The sequence below is a fragment of the Rutilus rutilus genome, assembly GCF_951802725.1.
Source record: "Rutilus rutilus genome assembly, chromosome: 15".
Classification (NCBI taxonomy): Eukaryota; Metazoa; Chordata; class Actinopteri; order Cypriniformes; family Leuciscidae; genus Rutilus; species Rutilus rutilus.
Genome location: NC_140220.1, coordinates 7406929 through 7426337, shown reverse-complemented (window position 1 = coordinate 7426337; position 19409 = coordinate 7406929). Strand labels below are relative to the sequence as shown.

The following is a 19409-nucleotide window of genomic DNA, read 5'->3' as shown; positions in this document are numbered from 1 at the left end:
CAGCGTGTGTAATGTGTTCGTTCTAATCACACAGATAAAAATAATTCAAAATTTGTCCATAAAAGTTGCCTATAGATTACTTCCTTTTGCTTTGTATATCTTTGTCCATGTATGATCATTTTCAGAATTCAGAATTGTTCAGCAGTGCCAGGGCAGCATTTGTGGACCATGAGACCATGAATACAAAATACAAACGCTACATTCCAGGGCAGCACAGTGACAGAGGACTTTAGTTTTTAGAGATTTAGTTAATCTGCCAACCATCGACCTCTAATGGAGAAAATGAAGAGTTGTGAATAATTGCATAGACTTGTCAGTGGGATGCCTCATTACAGTTATAAATATAACACACTTTCTCTTAAAGTGATAGTTCACCCAAAAATGAAAATTCTGTCATTATTGATGTAAGACTCGCATTGACAGAGGAATATCTGATTTGTCCGCTTACATTGCAGACACAAATCCATGTATCCGATTCATATCAGATTTATTTCCACATGAATGAGGCCTGAAACCAATCTGGGAATATCGGAATCCATGTGCTTTTTTCCTGCTTACACGTTCATGGGTCATATGTGATCTGTGCCATGTGGGAGGAAAAAATCTGAATGAATCATGTAATGTAAATGCGGCCTTTGAGAGTTTATGAAAGAAGTAGCAAACTCTGATTTGTGAATGAATCATTTATTTGAATCAAATGAATTGGTTCATCCACAGTTCAAAAAAACAGTCTGAATGATTCATTTATGAATTGGACTCATTTGATGCTTAAGTTCAACTCGCTGATTCAATAATTCAGTTGCTAAATGGTCAGTTAATAATAAAATCTGGTGTGTTCACACAAATCAGTCACATCACATAACTGCATTAGTCATGCTGACCACTTTACTGATATGGTGCTTTTGCATAATTTTTTGAAGCTTGAAAGCATCAATCCCTGGTTTGGCTGAACTCTTTAATCATACATTCTGAATGAGAGATCCCCCAATGTATCTGAACACTGTCTAGACAGCCGTTTCTGCATTATCAGACCTTCAGCGAGAAACTAATTCTTTGATATGCAACACACTGTGACTGCACATTTTCTACTTCAGACAAATCAGCTCAAAATTAGCTTGTCTCAGATGGAAAAGTCTGAAATAGCAATTCAGTGTGCCAAATAAGTGAAACCTTAATGTCTGTGGCTGTTACAGTAAACTAATAAACTGTAAACCCTCTGCGAGTTGGTGGTTTTCTAGATGAATTTCTTTCAGCTCTGCTTGAGTGTGTGCGTGTGGGTGGAAACTCTCTCTTATAGCCTACACCACAGATGCAGAAGTTGCACCGGTTGCTATGGTAAATGCAATTAACAGGTGCAACTTCAAGGCATCTCTTATTCACTTAATGCTCGTGAATCGTCCCCTCATCATGTTTTATGGTTTACACTGGTGGTCCTCTTCAGACCCGTTCAAAAGACATCAGTTGAATGCAAGAGAAAGGAACTTATTGTTTGTCGCATGTAAACTGAATTATATCAGCGTGGAGCAGCCTCTCATAAAAGCGCACTAGCAGGGTTCTCTGTTTTTGTGTAGACGGCTAAGCAGATGCGGAGACGTCTGCCACTTGACAAGCACCGAGGCTCAATGAGGTGAAGCTTTCCCCATTGCCAAGCCATCGCCACGGAAACGGCATTCCGTGCCAGAGCTCATCCTCAGGGACTGGAGGCGACTGCCCACCGCTTCTATCTGCACTGAATAAGTGGGTTGAAAAGGAGCTGTAGAGAGCAGACTCTTCCCCTGAAGACTTCCTCTGGCTCTGTGGGCGCCGAGGCCTCTGCTGTCTCACTGTAAAGCCGCAGTAATATCAAACACAGCTGTGCCGGCAGAACGCTATCTCGCAGGCCAAGAGCTGGCAATCTGTGTCAGTTACTGGAGTGCTGCTCTAATTTGGCGACCATTTGGTTGTTAGCTTAGCAAGTCTGCACAACTGAAGGTTTTTACATTCAATCAGCCTTGAAAATTTGATCGGGTACTACTATGGAACTGACAAATGAGTCCATGGCTTTTAAATCAGCAGCATTTACACAGCATTTTGAGCTTTTATTGACTTAAAGAGTTTATATGTCATGAATATGAGCTTCTTTATTCCAACTTCAAGATTTCAGGTAAAAATGATTTATGTATAAAGAAAAATGTATTTGTTGTGGTGGTCACTAAAGTTTTTCATCATTTTTAATCACATTTTTGCTCCTTTGTTTTATTTAAAAAAAAAAAAAAAAAACATATTCCATGCAATAACATATAATACCTGTTGAATTATATTTGGCCTTAAAATGATTTATAAAAATCCGGTGAACACAAACAAATGGCAGAGTCTTGGAAAGTCACTGGTTCAAAAGGGGTTGGAAAAATGTTGTTTAAACATATCAACCACGCAAAAGTAGAAACCTGTGATCTTACTGTATATGGAAATTAAAAAGCCTATAGTAATAGGTTAGCCTACTGAATTCTGGAAAAAAAACGCCTTAAAATGCATATAATAATAATAATTAAAATTACAAACAACTATGCATTAAATATATATATTCCAGCATTGTGTTATTTGTGATAACCTTATATTTTTTTTATTGAATATTCTCCCATGCTAAATTTGCCTGAAACAGCTTTACAATTAGTTTTAGTTCTTATCATTGTCTTTGTGTTCATGTATTTGGAAAATAAAGAAAATTGAAACATAGAAAATGATCAGTGAACTGCAACATTCTAGCTGTAATTTTTCCCCTCATAATGTATTCCAGACATTAGTGTATTGCTAAAGTTGGATTTGCCCCTAAACAGCACTAAAGGAAGAACTGAAGGCAGTTTCCAGTGCGATGGAAATATTCATCATGATTAGGATGTGTGGGACAGCTGTGCAAACTGCATGTTTTCCCAACAGGCCTTGAGGGCCACTCCTAAAAATGAAGGCGAATTCTGTGTTAGAAACTAAACAGTATTGTGGCGTTGCGGGTTACTCAGAATTCATTGGTCTAAAAGTTTGAAACTGGTTTTTGGTATTTAAAGTTGATTGTAGGTTTATATTTCGCTGTAAATTTGGATGTTGTGTATTTGTGTTCCCCGCTAACAAATATAAGAACAATTTGCTAACACTCCCATTAGGTTATGAAAACGTTATTTCTGAATGTTCTCTGAACATTATGTTACTTTTGAATTCTGTGATCTGATGAGGTTTGGGTTCCTTACCTCTGGTGCCTCTGACATGCTTATTTGGGGACACTTAATAATCACCAATATTACTGATTTGACTGCACTGACACTATTTGGATGAGAATTGAACTGAGCTGGTCAATGACATCACTGTTTTCTGCAGAACTGCTTTCAGAGATCCCGGTTCGAATCCCACCCAGAGCGAGTAGGACCGGTTAAATCTGGTGCCGTGACCCGGATGGGAGTGATGTTTAGGTGGCTGAGTGTGGACATAGGCCAGTAAGAGCTGTGCGTGAACCTAACTCCCCTGGCCTCAAGAGGCGCGCTAGCAACTGATGCTAGCAGCTGCGGTCTTTAGCGTCCTTGTTAGCACGCCCGCATCCCACACCGGAGACCCCGGTTCGAAACAGCTCGAGTAGGACCAGTTACATTGACTTGACTTGACTGTCCTCTTATATTTCCAAAACATTATATAACCATCCAACTAATACGTTTCAAAATAAAACATTTCATGATCTACTATGTATAAGTAACATTTTGAGAACATTTTAAAAACCAGATAACACATAACCAGATAACTTGAACATTAAATGAACACAAAGAATTTGCTCATAACTTTGAGAGAACCTTGTCAGAACGTTCCCTGTTAGCTAGGTTATTATAGTTCAGTTGTATAGTCCAGAAAGTGCATTGTTATTTTCAATCTGACTTTGCATGTGCTGTTGTGTGCTATTGGCTGTATTGTTTGTGCACTTTGGTAACATGATAGCAATCAAATTATCTTGTAAAAATGGGTGGTTTTCATATTGTTATGTTAAGGCATATCACAGTATATGTTAAATGACAAAATGTAGAGCAGTACAAAGCTTAAGTACAATAGCAAAATCATTTGACATAAAACTACACAAATATTGCACTCTGCCAACTAAAGCCGGATGAACATATAATTAAAGTTCTGCAGAATATGCTGACTATGTCAAATTCTTTTTACACATTCCTCCATACTGTTAAATACAACATAAGCTTAGACTCCACTGCATTGACACCAAGTATGAATTAAGTTTCCTTTCAGATCTGTCTTTTTTTAGGCCTCGAAATAGAGCTTGATTTCTGTCACTTTAAGATTCAGCCTTGGTTTCTCTCAGTGAAAATGTGATGTACGTGCAAGATGGTGGGTAATTGGTCTCATTGGGTTTGAGTTCAATGACTTACAGATGGGCTGGGTGGATCAGTGAGACAAAGCAGAGATGTTTCTTATTGTGTTGTCCATTTAGACATTTTTGGCTCTGGGTAAGGCATGTATATCTTGAAGCACCTGGAGGTAAAATACAAATGTCTGGTGTTATTGTAAATGAGTCATTATGATTTAAAAATCTAATTTTTCTCACAGGATAGTCTGTTTCCCTCATAAATATGTCACATTATGGATGTAAAATTGATTGACAACATTTCACATTGACTGTATTAATGGCCATGTGCATGTCCTGTGTTCTTTAGCATGGGCTGTTCTGTGCAAATGTCAGAACTTCCACATGCAGTTCATCTCCTATGATATGAAGAAAGTGGCAATCTGGCCATATGGGCTATACAGTATGACATGTCAGTGGAAACAGACTGTTCTATGTCAATACAGATTTTGCTGAGCAACACAAGTTGAGGTGGTGCTCAGCAAAGACAGTTCAAGGTTTGATGATTATCAGATCAACTTTTGAGTGTTCAAATGCCTATTAACCTTAATAATGATCTGGAACACTTCTGCGAACTACTTCTACTACACAGTTTTATCTTTAAGATTTCTGTTTTGCACAATACAAAAGCATAAAATTACAAGGGATTTTTTTTAAAGCAGATGAATGCATTTATGCTTGTACTATTTTTACTTGAAATGCACAATATGTTTATCTGGTTCCATGAAATATTTAATGTGGAAGTGATGCATTACCGTTGTGTGCAAGCGCGGATATAAAAAGAGTTTATTAAATCATGGATGATACTCCAGAGAAGCTCAGGGTGTGTCATTTTTAGTTGCAGCTGCTTCATTTTTTTTGTCCCTAAAGAGTAACTTTTCTCAAGACGCTGAGTTCCTAACTTCATATTCACCACTTTGTATTTTGCCTGGATTTACAAGTAAGAAAAGCACCACACATTTGCAGTAATATCAACATGTAACAGCATTCACAACCAGTTTTACTTCCAGTGAAATATTCAGTAAGATTTCTTTTTTAGAGAAAATTTCCATTGAGCAAAACTCTTTTACTGTTTATAAATATAGTATATTAAAGTTTTGGAATAGTTTTGCTCAATATATAAATTGTAATATATACAGCAGTGGCCAAAAGTGATGTCCAAGAGAGGAGACACTGTATAAAAAAAGTTGCTGCCTTACATTTTTTAGTACAATCAACTTAGATATTTAAGTATTTTCTACTTAAATTACATTAAACTGACTCAAATGATTTAAATATTGTATAACTTATTAAAAGAGTTACAGCAATTTAAAAACATGTTGTTTGTTATAACTTATTGCTCATACAATACAAGTTCGATTAAAAAATCTAATATTATATATTATATATAAATATTTATATATTTCCTTATATATTTATATGTATATAGGAAAAACAAAACATTAAACTTGGTTAAGATATTTATTTGACAAAATAATTTTGCAAACTACAACGCAGGTTTTATTTTACAATGTGAAACAAAATGCAAATATAGCATACATTTTGCAAAAAGCATACATTTACTAACATAATCAGTTATTAATATCTCGTTGGTTCTCTCTTGCTTTTGCATGTGAACATAATTTCTTTGTATGATAGCCTGGCCAAAAATGATGTCCGCACAATTTGGCATGTTTCATTGCATTATCACAAAGAACTTTTTTTTTACTCTGACCACAATTACATAATATGATTAACAAATGTTTAATAATATTTTAATAATAAAAAAAAATGTAAAAAAAAAGGGTAAAGATGTTATTTTTCCTAGGCCGGACATCACTTTTGGCCAATATTATATTATATTATATTATATTATATTATATTATATTATATTATATTATATTATATTATATTATATTATATTATATTATATTATTTGTATAAAAAATATATATTACAATTTCTTATCCCTTGTGCAATATATCCTTATGAATATACACACCCCAGACAAAAAAAAAGTCACTGTTTGGATTTAAATATGCAAATACTTATTGGAGTCATTTTTGGTCAAGAACTCCATCAATTAGGGTTAGAAGAACTGTTGCCAATAACATGCTAGAAATATAATAATCACAGCAATAATGATCCAATCATAGACTCGTAAGCGTTTAAATCCAAACAGCGACTTTTTTGTTTAGGCCGGGCAGTGTATAACATCCAATCATAAGACCTGGCATGACAACATGTCTTTCTGATGTCAGTGATGCTTAATTGCCTACATGGATGTAATGAGATAATATATGAGATTCAGCAGGAGGGATCAGGATGCAGGATGTTTCCATGTTGCCCTCGTTGCACCTTCCTTCCCCCTCCACCCTGCAGCGTGAACATTCCGCTGCTTTTACTGCAACTCTCTCAGTGTGCGTTTCTGAACAGTATTATATTCTTATCACAGAAGAAGGTTGCAGATATAAAGATCCTCTAAGTGCTTTCAGATGTCTGTACAAAAACATTTCTAAGGTCAAAGTTCAGTCTTAAACTTCAGCTTTAAAGTGAGTGTGTGTGTATGTAGGGAGAGAAAATGAAAGCGGTGTTAAAAAGAGACCGCTGCAGGAAACTATATTGCTTTGGCTCTCACAAGCTTCCTGTTTCTACCACAGATATTGCAGCTTGAGACACTGTGATTTACTTATTGTTACCCATGACCTCACCACTATATATCACCGCGTGTAAAATAGAGGCAGGGAAATTATTTACAGGTTGTAAGATCATGATAAAGCAACAGAGGAAGTAAAAACAAAAAAATAACTTCTTACGAAATTAATCATTAGTGTAACAGTTGCTTGGGCATATGAATCGTAAATATTACATTATAGATATTTTGCCAAGGCAAATAGTTTTCTGATTAGTTTCTGATTATTTACACAGTCTAGCTGTGATATTAGTCAGGTATATATTTCATGTATGATATTCAAAAGTATCACTTACAGCACTTTAATAAGATCTTTCCATTTGTGCTTTGTCAGTTTCTGCCCCAGGATCTACGTCAATATGAAATAAGATTGAGGTGAAGAAAGCTGACTCATAAAGCACATATCAGTTAGATAGCAAATGATGATTTATTTGCCAATCTATCTTCTCTTTAATTTGCCCTTCAAATGGACAATTGATGTCTGGCTCTCCAGACCACCAAAGTGCAGCGCTAGACAGAATCTTCCAGCGGTGGAAAACTGAGAGCAGACAAAATGTAAATGAGAGATGCTTTTTGTTTTTGTTTTGTCTGCCTTTTTTTTTTTTTTTTTTTTGGGTCATTGTGCTGTGTTAACATGTTCCCCATTTCATTTATTAACCAAAGTATTTCACATTATCTGAAGAATGTGAGTATAGGTAACTCAGATGAGCCACAAAATTTCAGGTCTCATTCATAGTACAAATGGTTCAGGACGAGTTACATAATGTTTAATACTTATTGCCAAGGGGTTTGAAAAACCGAAAGCCCCACTAATTTAAAAAGGTCTTTGCAAACTTCAGAATTGCAGTGCATTGTATTGAAATGAGTACTTTTTGGGTGCACAAAGGAACAGGGCTCTGATGATGTAACAGGCTCATATTGAATTAGTTTTATGGTGGATCATCCTGCTTCATTGAGCTGATTGCTTTGCAGATGTGCACAGCTGGTCATGTCAGGTCTATAATGATGCTGTTTGACTGAGCAGCCTTGTGGCCACCAAATGCATCTCTCTCTCTCTCTGTCTGTCTGTCATTCTATCTATCTATCTATCTATCTATCTATCTATCTATCTATCTATCTATCTATCTATCTATCTATCTATCTATCTATCTATCTATCTATCTATCTATCTATCTATCTATCTATCTCTGTCTGTCTGTCTGTCTGTCTGTCTGACATGCAATCTATCTATGTCTGTCTGTCAATTGTCTGTCTGACATTCTATATCGTCTGTATGACATTCTATCTATCTATCTATCTATCTATCTATCTATCTATCTATCTATCTATCTATCTATCTATCTATCTCTGTCTGTCTGTCTGACATTCAATCTATCTATATCTGTCTGTCTGTCTATTGTCTGTCTGACATTCTATATCGTCTGTCTGACATTCAATCTACCTACCTATCTATCTATCTATCTATCTATCTGTCTATTGTCTGTCTGACATTCTATCTATCTATCTATCTATCTATCTATCTATCTATCTATCTATCTATCTGTCTATCTATCTATCTATCTATCTATCTATCTATCTATCTATCTATCTATCTATCTATCTATCTATCTATCTATCTATCTATCTATCTATCTATCTATCTATCTATTTTTATTTTATCACGTCGGAAAATCTTAAATATGCCTATACAATTTAATCAAACGACATCCGCGAACACAATAAAGTATTTTGAATAAGTGCCTGGCACGTGATGTGTCTTTCATTATTTGTTGCTATGCGCGTATCCGTAAGCGTCCTTCATGAATTTTGTGTGGAGTATAGGGGGCGCGCGCACAGCTCCAGTCAGTCCCACTGCTTTGCCATAGGGAGCGCGCACGGAGCGCGATAAGACAAACGAAACGAGAGCAGGGAACGCGGAAACAGTAGAAGCGGTTGACGATAGAGCTGAGGTGCATTAACCGGCGACTGCGGGAAAGAGCGACACTCACCACAGAAACCGCGTTTGAAAGCCCAGATTCTGGGTGTAACAGATTCACTTTTATTTCAGGTCGTCGGATTAGAAGCCAGTTTGAGTGGATAAAACCGAATCGACGAGGGGAAAAGGCAGATTCTTTCTTTCTCCGGCTTGACTAGAATTAGTCGGGATTTGAGAATGTCGGGGAGCCGAGAGGAGGAGCGGCGGAAACTCGCCGACATCATCAACCACTGGAACGCCAACCGGCTCGACCTGTTCGAGATCAGCCAACCGACTGAGGTGAGTCCCCGGAGCCGCGAGCGAGCACAGGCCGCACGAGCTCCTGGCTGTCCGTGCCGCGAGATTCATTCCCCCAACACGCGAGATTGTTATAGTGAAAAAACGTGCGCTTGATCTGTCATACATTTTTTTTTTTTTTTTCTTTTTTTTCTTTTTTTATCACTAAGTGGCTCTGGAACGACTGAATCTCGACATTAGGTTTATTATTACTTATTTCGTGTATTTCTGACTGAGTCAGTTAATTACAGGTTATGCCTAGTATTATAAAGGTGAAGTAAACACAAATATTTTGGTATGAATGAGATGCGAGCACTTTTAGCTGGGTCCCTGTTGCTGTTTAGCATTGCATTGGCCATTTCGCTGTACGTTAAAACGTTTCTTATCGTGCACGAGCCGGTCATTTACAGGGAAAAAATCGGTGCTTGCAGTTTGTAGCAGAGCTGCATGCAAAACTGTCAGATTAGATCAGACCAGCTGCATAATAGTGCGGGGTGATGATGTTGCATGAGGTTGTAGATGGTACGTTAATGTAATAAACAAAAATGTTTTTTAGGATGTCTGTGGATGTGTCGGTGGCCAACATAGCGACCACAAACTAGATAAATGATGTAACTTGAAATGCACCGATGGTTGTGCATTTATTTGCACGGTGTATGCTTTCAGATATTTAAAACGCAGGCGTCATTGAATGTCATGCATGTTGTCATTCTGGTGCATGAGCATGCATGACTATTTTTGCTTAAATATTAGATCAGCGTGTTTTCGATGCAAACAATCGCGCGATCAATGGGGTGTTTAACAAGCATTGGTTTTCTTGAGTACATGCATGTACTTCGGCACCTGCAGATGCATTGGATTGCAAGCCACTTTTGGTAGGGATTTAGTGTTTTTAGGCGGGCAGTGCATGAATGCTTTGAATGAAGGGGGTTGGGGGTAAAGCATCAGGTCGGGGGTCTCTCCTGCTGATTTACTGGAAACCCCCATAGGCTCTGAGAATATTCTCTGGCCCTTAATAATTCATGCATAAGTGATATTGAGCCCCCGAAGCACCTGCTGATGTGACACAATAAAAGCCTAGATTAGGGTTGTTTTGGTCTTTAGAGGGTGATTAGGAAGAAGTGGACAGTGCATAAGGAGAACCCCTACAAGCACCCCCTTTAGGAGCACAAACTCCTAAGATCAGCGGGAGTGTCGAAGAGCCAGTGATGACGTAATCGTCTAGTCGTCCAACCAATTGTGACAGCCGATTTGCAAGCCTGCTTCTATTGTCACATTTTATTCACTGGCGTACTGTATAGTAACTAGATCACCTAATATTTTTATTGTTTTACATCCATACTTTTTTTTTAAATCACCAATGTGCAGATCCACTATCGAGAATTTCTATTGTAGTCATTAGATTGCAAATCATTTATCTTTTTGTTTTGGGCTGTGGCTTGCTAGGGATGTTAAGTTTAAAATGCTTGGCATTTCTCACTTGATAATGAGTTATGTAAGGAGTAATTTATGTAAACACTAAACAGCTCATTAGATAAGCTGGTTACTTTACCTGTGAAACACTGTTGTTTACAGTAGAATGTGCAGTGGGATAATTGAAGGGTTCTGCTGGTGCTACTGTATATTTTTGGAGACGCAGATGATGTCGTAAATCAGTAGACCAGACGTTAAAATGGACAGATTCTGATTATCAGTCTATCTCTCTTAAACGTCACCTCATTAGCTCATAGATGCATGCATGAAAATATGCATGCATGAAAAGAGAAGAAGCGTAATTGTATGCGTTTGGATTCATGTAAGGATTTGTTTTGTGCCTCTATCCTGAGTAGTAGTGCAAGGATGGACTCTGCTGTTCTTTCATTGTCAGTTTTAATATCACAGTCATTTGGGACTGAGGTGTGTTTACAGTTCAAATTTGGAGATTTTGGGCAGACTTAAAAAGTGCCTTGTTATACATTTAATAAATAAGCAAGTGTGTTTAATTAGCTTAGTCATTTATAACATGCATAATTTATCATCTTGGTTTTCTGGGATTGTAGTAGGGATGGTTTTGCATGTGGCATCTTCCTGTTACATACAACTTTTCATTATGGATAGTGTTTATGAAGTCTTCTTACTTCCTGTAGCTCCCTCTGTTTATTAAACATTGCGATGTTGCTCGTTTGTAATTTGCTTTTTAATGAAGCACCTACTAAGATATTAAATGGAAATGGATAATATGATTAAAACTAAAAAGTTACAAGATAAGATGATTAAAAGATGACATTTTTCACAGTCTTTCAGAAGATTATTTGAGCTTTAAGAGAAGATGCATAAGGCAACTGAATGGTTTAATGTAACACATTTGATTCCGAAATACAAAAACCAAGAGTTTCACCCATCAGCGCAGTGTTTTTAAGAGAATGAAGGAACAAAATGAGGCATGCCATCATTTCCTGTATTTGCATCTGTCATGTCCACCAGAAACAGTTGCATGGCCCTCACTGTCCCCTCCCTACTAAAGCCTTGTGATTCCATTCCCATGTGTCTCACACTGGCTAAGATTGGCTCTGTGACAACCGTTTTGGCAAGTGTTGGATGCCCATTCCATGGCTGAAAAGGCAAAAAACAAAACAAAACAAAAGATTATGGAAATGATTATCTAGCAAAGCAAACGTCTCTGGCTTTAGATTCCAGAATACTTCATTTTCGTCACTAGTATAATACGCTCTCTGCCCGAGTTTTGTAGCTGCACGTATTTTGCGCAATGAATTTGTTTCGCACTAATCAGTTGATCCAAAAGGTGGCAGGCTGTTGTTTCACAGGAGAAAATTAAACTAAAGAGATGGAACAACAACAAAATACCAAAGACTGTGTAACGAAGTTAAAGGATCAGGGGAAAAAGGAGGCGGGAACTGGCGAACATTTGACAACTTTAATCATATAAAATAAAAAGACACACATATAAACAAAACACAACTTAAATAGTCCAGGCCTGGTCCTCTCTCTTCCTTTACTGTCATCGCTCTTCCTTTTATGCTTCCGAAGCTCCTCCGTGAGAAACCCGAGAACGGTGCGGTGCGCAGGTGACGCTCATTTATTAATCACGCGACCGGCTTCGCCCCGTTCTCACGGGCCTCGTCCTCACGGCCCTCGGCCTCGTCCTCGTCCTGCTTCCCGCAGACCTCAAAAACAACAGACGCCCGCATTGACAAGATAGCCGTAAGACACCACTGCCAAATGATATGTATGGTGAAAAGCACCATACAAATAAATGTGAACTAAATTGAAACACTGGACGAAGATGAACATTTCTAAGAGCGCATGTGTCAACCGCCTCCGTTTGCACACACTATCAAGTGGAGTATACTTTGAAAGGTTACATGTTCAACTGTATTGCATAAAAAACAGTATACATGGGCTTTAGTCAGAATCTGCTAAAAACGCAAAATGTTTTGTTTTGTCCAATGCGAGTCGCACGCTAGTAAATCCTTTCATTATAACCAACAAAGTGTAAACATGATGTAAGTAAGAGATTCATTGTACAATTTAGACACCTTTTTTTGTATAACGGGAGTTTTCACAGGATTGCAGAGTTCAATAAGCTTGTGCTTTATTGAGAGGTTCTTCTTTTGCTTTCTGTTTATTAGGCCTTGCCCACACTAGTAGGGGTGTAACAATATATCGTGTCACAATATATCGCAATACAAAACTGCAACAATATGTATCGTGGATGGTGACAATATGTATTGTGTATAGTTCACCCAAAATAAAAAAGTTTTCAGAGTCTTAGTGTCAGTACTACATTAAACCACTATATGTTGAATATAAAGTATAATAATACAATGGGGCAATATTTGTGGCTCCTGATAATGCCAAATGTTACCAGTAAAAAGTGGCCTACATTATTTTAAATGTACTGTATCTAGTCAGTGAAAGAGTGCAAGCATATTTGTCTAAAATAATTGTTTTTTCAGCTTCAGAATCATGAATCATAGAGTCGCCATTGTCCTGTGCATTGGGTTACCAGCACCAAGTCAAAACATATTCAATTCCACCCCAATGTAAAATCAAATTTAGCATTTTAAACAATGGTAAAAAAAATGTGTTAACCTTTTACCATATGTAGAGTATTGCAATAATATCGTATCGTGAGTTCAGTATCGTGATATGTATCGAATCGTGACATGAAGGTATCGTTACACCCCTACACACTAGTATGTTTTTTTTGTTTTGAAAACGCATCTTTTTCTCTCCGTTTTGGCTATCCGACCACACCGAGACAGCGTTTTAACGCGATATTAACGAAAACAAAACTTTTTGAAAACGCTCTCCAAAGTGGATACATTTGAAAACGCATTTTTGTACTGTGACAACCCTAATGAACAGTATTAGTCAAGTAAAGCAGATGATGAATGATTTTAGATATTAGTTGATCTAAAAGCAGAAATTATTATTACATTTCAGTTCTGCAAGTTGTTTATTGGACAGTTAAGCATAAAACAAATCAACATTCCTCAATCTCTAGTGTTTGTGCATCAAAAATGGATGTGTCCTAGAGGGTATACCTTTAAAGATTGTGACACAGATTGTTACACAGTCAGCTTATTTTTTCAGCATATAATGTGTGGCTCAGGGTAAAGGTGACGTGAAAGAGTAATCAAATCAGGTTTTCCCATGGTAGTATCTTCGCATAACCTGATTGTTCCCAGCAGGTGATAGTTCAGTGTCACTTGTGGACGTGGGAAAATATTTGCGTATGCAGACTCGCTCTCTCTTCCTCATGGTTGAAGCATCTAACTGAATGGATTTCATATATAATATTTGGCAACCATTTACACTTGTTGACTTTATATAGAGCTTTAGATCTGATATTATGTTTTTAAGTCTCAATGCATGTTTGCATAATGTGTTTATGATGCACAATTGCTGATAAATAACTGTTAGTGTAGCGTTTGTAGGCAAATAGTGTTCTTGTGTGCAAACCTTCATCTTGTATAATTTAATTTTACACTCAGTGATGTTAGAGAACATTAGATGTGACCTCTTTGCAGAACAAGCTGTGCATTAGGACGATTTCTGGTGGATTATAATCACATACTGCATTAAATGAACTTTAATTCTGATTTCTCAGGGCATCGGAGACTCAAGTCTTTGTGTTCAATGAGGTGCGCGAGCTAAAAGATGTAACTTTTTGGTGGGTATGAAAATGTTGTATTAGAAATGAAGAGGCTTTGTCACCTCAACAGCGTGTGGCTCTCTGGGAAATCATCTCCATGGTGATTTTCATGCCTTTAAATGTGCACAATCTGAGCCTGGATTTCCTTTTTCCTTTTTTTTTTTGTGAGAAATGTACTGCGGTCTGCGCTGTAATTGTGTAGGTATAAAACTCAAGAGGTTTCCCTCAGCAGTAATTTAAAAATCCTAATCCATGGTTCCCTAATCTGAGGGGATTTTAATGCACTTTTGGGTACATCATCAAGAATATCTGTGCTTTATCTGTCTTTTAGTTTTGCCATGGAACTGTCTCTTATCACAAAAACTCCCATAAAATGGTTAGAGCTGATTTTTCCCCTGTGTTGGCGTGTTTCCTGTTAAAACAGGAAAGTAAGGGCGAGATGTTTTTGATTAAAATGGCCAATAGCATTCAGGTTAGCCTAAATTACATCACATTTGACAACTTGTACCGTGAGTGAAAGCAATGAAGACGCTTTCAAAAATCAATTTTCTTTGCAAACAATTGATGAATGGGAATGGACGTAAAGCGTATGGTCCGTATTTGTGGTCCATTTTGCTAGAAGACAATTAATATATACTTGTCTTTTTGTCAACTTCACTAGTATATAGGCTCAAATCTAACAGACATGGACTAAAAGCTATTTCATGAGGTTGTTAAAATATTTATTACTCAGATTTTTTTATAATGAAATCTGGGTTTATAAATCTCTGTGATTCCCTGACGAAACTACAGTAAGTTCTGTGACAGGTTCAGGTTTTGGCTGGGGGTTTTCTCTGAACCTTTAGCCGTTGACTGAGCTCCTGTGCAAAGGCTGCGTGTTGAATCATAACAAGTGGCCTCACGTGGTGCAGAGGGTGGGGTTGCTATCGGAATCATTGTATTCCACTCTCACGCTTTTCCTCCTCGCACAGCGACTGTATTCCACTCGTACACACACATGTGCTTCACCCTCCCTCCTGCAGGAGAGCTTTGAAAACAGCTAATCGGCTCTGTTGTGCAAGTTCAGCGTGAGAGGTTGTCAACAGAGAATCAGAATTGGTACCACTTTTTTTCAGTACAAGTACTTACATTTGGGTACTTGCTGATACCAAGGACCAATATGAGTAGTTATTACAGGTCTTCTAACAATGTTTTATTTTCATCAGATGTTTTTCACTCTGACTGTAACAAAGTAAATAGGCCTATACAACTTGTATAATCAAATTGCTTGTGTTAAAGGAGCTATTTCTCACCCCTCCTCTTGACAATTTAGCAGAGCATAGTTTGCAGTTTACTCTACTTTTATCATCATCGCTTCTCTTAAAATATCTCTAAACGGCTGACATTACTCCTCCACCGACTAGGCTACCTGCTCTACTGACGAGAGGTTAAGCTAATGTCAGGTTGCCATAAGGGGCCGTTCACATATCACGTTTTTTGCGCGCAAATTCGTTATTTCAAATGTAGGCGAGGCTCGTTTTTCCAGGCATGCCTATGTTCATGGTTGCATAGCAACGACAGACGCCACGGGAGCGCAAGCGCTTGTGGAAAGAAGGTGAAACATTTTACGGAAACGGTGCGGCCGCGCTCTCCACGCGTTTTTAGACGCGATATGTGAAACGTTACGTTAAAGTGGTAACGGGTGCAGTTGTATCGGGGGCGCTATAGTACATGAGCACATTATTGGATCGACACCCGAGTACTGGTATCGGTGCATCCCTAAGAATTGGTGTTAACTTTACGAAGTAGGGCTGCAGCTAGTTTGATAATTGATTTATAAATGAGTAATCTTTAGTTTTTCAGTAATCACATTAAAGTTACTGTTTATATAAATACAACTGTACTACTTGCATTGTCTTTAGAATGTTTCAGTTATGGTTAATTTGAATGTGGTGTTCAACAAATTTAGTTTGTAGATCAAAATGATGAATACTGTACATGTATCCTATGTTTTCGAAATGTAATGATTATAGCGAAATTTAACTGCTTTGTTTTTCTTAATGGAAATTTTACATGATAAGAATATGATGGAAAAATATAGCAAAAAGGAATTTGGTTTTACCTATGAAATGCTTTTTAACTAGGCCTACCTTTTTTATATATATATATATATATTTTTTTTATGTTTCTAACACAATGGTATTTGACTTTTTGATTGTATTAGCTGTTTCCATCCAAAATTGCAAATTAGCAAAATTGGGATATTGCATAAGATATTAGCGATTAAAGCACCGGTTCCATCCTATGTGTCCAAGAGAACAAAATCATCACTTCCTGGGAAATTAGCACAAAATATCTGTAATAAAAAGGAAAGTTGCTGAAATCGGGGAAGCCATTGTGGCTCTTTATTCGTACATCATAAATGACTTGTGTTTCAGAGCGTGTAGATGAAACGCAATAAACACTCTCATGTTATCTGGAGTTCAGAAGCAGATGTCTGGTCTTTGGGAACGCAATCGTGTGAGATACTTCTGGGAGGTCATTATACCCAACCATTTTGATGACCGAATTTGGCTCAGGCATTACAGAATGATCAAACCAACATATGGGATGCTGTGCAATGAAATTGATCCGCTGGTTAGTCCAGTTATCTAATCACATTCTTGTGACTTCTCTGTTGAAGTCACATGAGTTGACTTCTCTATTCGGTACATGTGTTTCTGTCCAAAATGATCCGCCTCATTTGAGCGCAAAGGTATTTTCATGGGCATGCACATTTTATGGGAATTTATGCACAATTTGGTGTTTCCACCCAGTGCTTTTTTTTTTTTTTGCCAAATCCCAAAATTCACAGTATGTTGTTTTTATAGTATTTGATGCTTATAATGCATCAACTATCCACATAGTCCAAGATCAAGGCACCTAGATTTCCTTCATCCACCCAGTGACTTTGATCCTGTTATTTTTGTGAGGTGGTTCTGTGGTTTGTGCACACAAACGCCTTATTGTCACAGTGCTGAATGGCTGTCGTTAGACTGGATGGATGTCCTGTGAATGGGAGGTCTGATCCCAGCCCTAGCCTTGGCCTGTCAGTCTCTATTAATCTCCTGGGAGGCCCGATGGTCAGTCAGTGGCCGCTCCAGGGCTGACCTGATTGGCCATCGTTCCCTCCAACAAACACCCATTGTGCGCAGACCCGCTATTCTTGTGTGCGTGTATGTAGTCACACACAGGTGACCTCACAGGATCAGACGGCTTTTCAGAGCTGTTGACTTGTTTGTTTGTTTGTGCCGTTCTTTCCAACATGCTCTCTCATCAATTTACAACCACAGACAGACTCTTTTATTTCAGTTAATTCTCTTTTTACATTCCCCAGACTCATTGAATGATGTATATCCTAAATTTAGGCATGAATATACTTTTTACAATATATCATTTTAGAGTAAATCTCTGATGGTATTGTTTTGAATGCTTAGTGTTGAGAAATCTGACCCATCACACCCTCCTGAAGTCTGTTTCTAAAGTGCAAATGTTCCTCAAATCTTAGCCAAATATTTTGTGGTGTGTTGCACATTTTGGAATGCATCTTTTGTTGTTACACTACGCATGTGTCCTCCCATGAGCGTGAAACTCTCTTTCGGTTGGCGAGCAGGCTGGAACGCCTTGTCCAAGTCCTCTTGACCGCTCATGAGGCCTGTTCTTGTTTACTGCACTGGTTTTTAGTACCATCAGTTACAGAAAGTACTGTGATGGTGCCACTGTTGATACATGGTTGATACAGTAATGTATCAAATGGTAAAACCATGTATATTTTATTATTATCTTTATTTATTTTTTAATTTTATATAAAACAAAACAATAAACTGTTACCAATGTAAGCCAAATCATTCTCAATATTTGATTTAATAACATTGTGCGCTCACTGTGCTGCCATGTCCTTGATGGAGATATTTTTATGCAGATTGGATTAAAATGTAATCCAAATATAATTAAAGTAAAATTGAATGTTGGTGGGATTAGCCGTAATGTCAAATAAGGTTGATGGGAATAAGCCTTTCTTTTTCTCTCATAATTAAGGAAAACTAAGCAAGTAGAAATTCCATGTTTGAGGCACACTTTGGCCCATTTTCATTGTTCTGGAATGTTCCACACTTTCAACTCTTTCAGTGACCAACAGTGACCAGTCTTATTTTCTGTGTGGTCATCAAACTAGGGCTGGAATGAGGCGTCGACATAATTTCCTAAATAGGCCTACATTGCATAAACCTTATATTTTGTCATGAATAGTATCATTAGGTACAAGTTCGTACATAGATTTAGTTATTATTTATTGGTAAATTAACCAAATGATTAATTGGCTATTCAGTAAATAGACAATAGATTAACCAGAAAAAAATGTAATTGTTAGATTATTTGATTAATAAGTTCTAGCCCTAGTTCAAACTCATTAAGTCTAAACGATCTCACTCGGTCGAAATAGGGTGTGGATTCACTACCCATTGTGTTGGTTCATCCACACTCCCCGTACGACCGCCATCGTATATATTATCTGTGAGGTATAGTGTTCCTGTCCTTACTTCAGCACAATAGAGCTTTACATTTGGTTGGACTGAGGAATGTCCATCATAGAATGTGTGGCTATGACATCATTACAGCTCGTTGAAAGGTTCATGGTACGGCGCAGTGCATGCATTATTACTTCAGTGCTTTTGAGTGTGCGAAATGTGGTTTCTCAGAGCACAATCAGGCCGTATCATGCCGGCTGATATCACTGTTGTTGTAATGCGTGCTGCACTGAAAATGGCCATTGTTGTGCAATTTTGATGGCTGATCCTATATAACCTCGTTCAGCAGCAGATGGGTGTATTTACTAGTGATACTAAAACAAAACACTTTTTTGAGTTTTGTGCATGCAAGAATTTTTACATGATTGTATATTCAGTATTTTGTCTTGCATTAAGGATGCTTTTGGCTAAGA

At 37.6% G+C, this 19409-nt stretch overlaps 1 protein-coding gene across 11 annotated transcripts in view; it reads left to right on the top strand.

Annotated features, from left to right (window-relative positions):
• The first annotated feature begins 8919 nt into the window (after positions 1-8919).
• afdna (afadin, adherens junction formation factor a) overlaps positions 8920-19409 on the top strand; it is a 119435-nt gene continuing 108945 nt past the window's right edge. For 10 of the 11 annotated variants that reach the window (XM_084433018.1, XM_084433017.1, XM_084433015.1 and 7 more), the window contains exon 1: positions 8920-9297. In XM_084433018.1, the coding sequence (XP_084289144.1) occupies positions 9196-9297 (102 nt within the window). In that variant the 5' untranslated portion in view covers positions 8920-9195. The remainder of the gene's footprint in view (positions 9298-19409) is intronic. The other variant, XM_084433014.1, reaches the window with a different exon arrangement.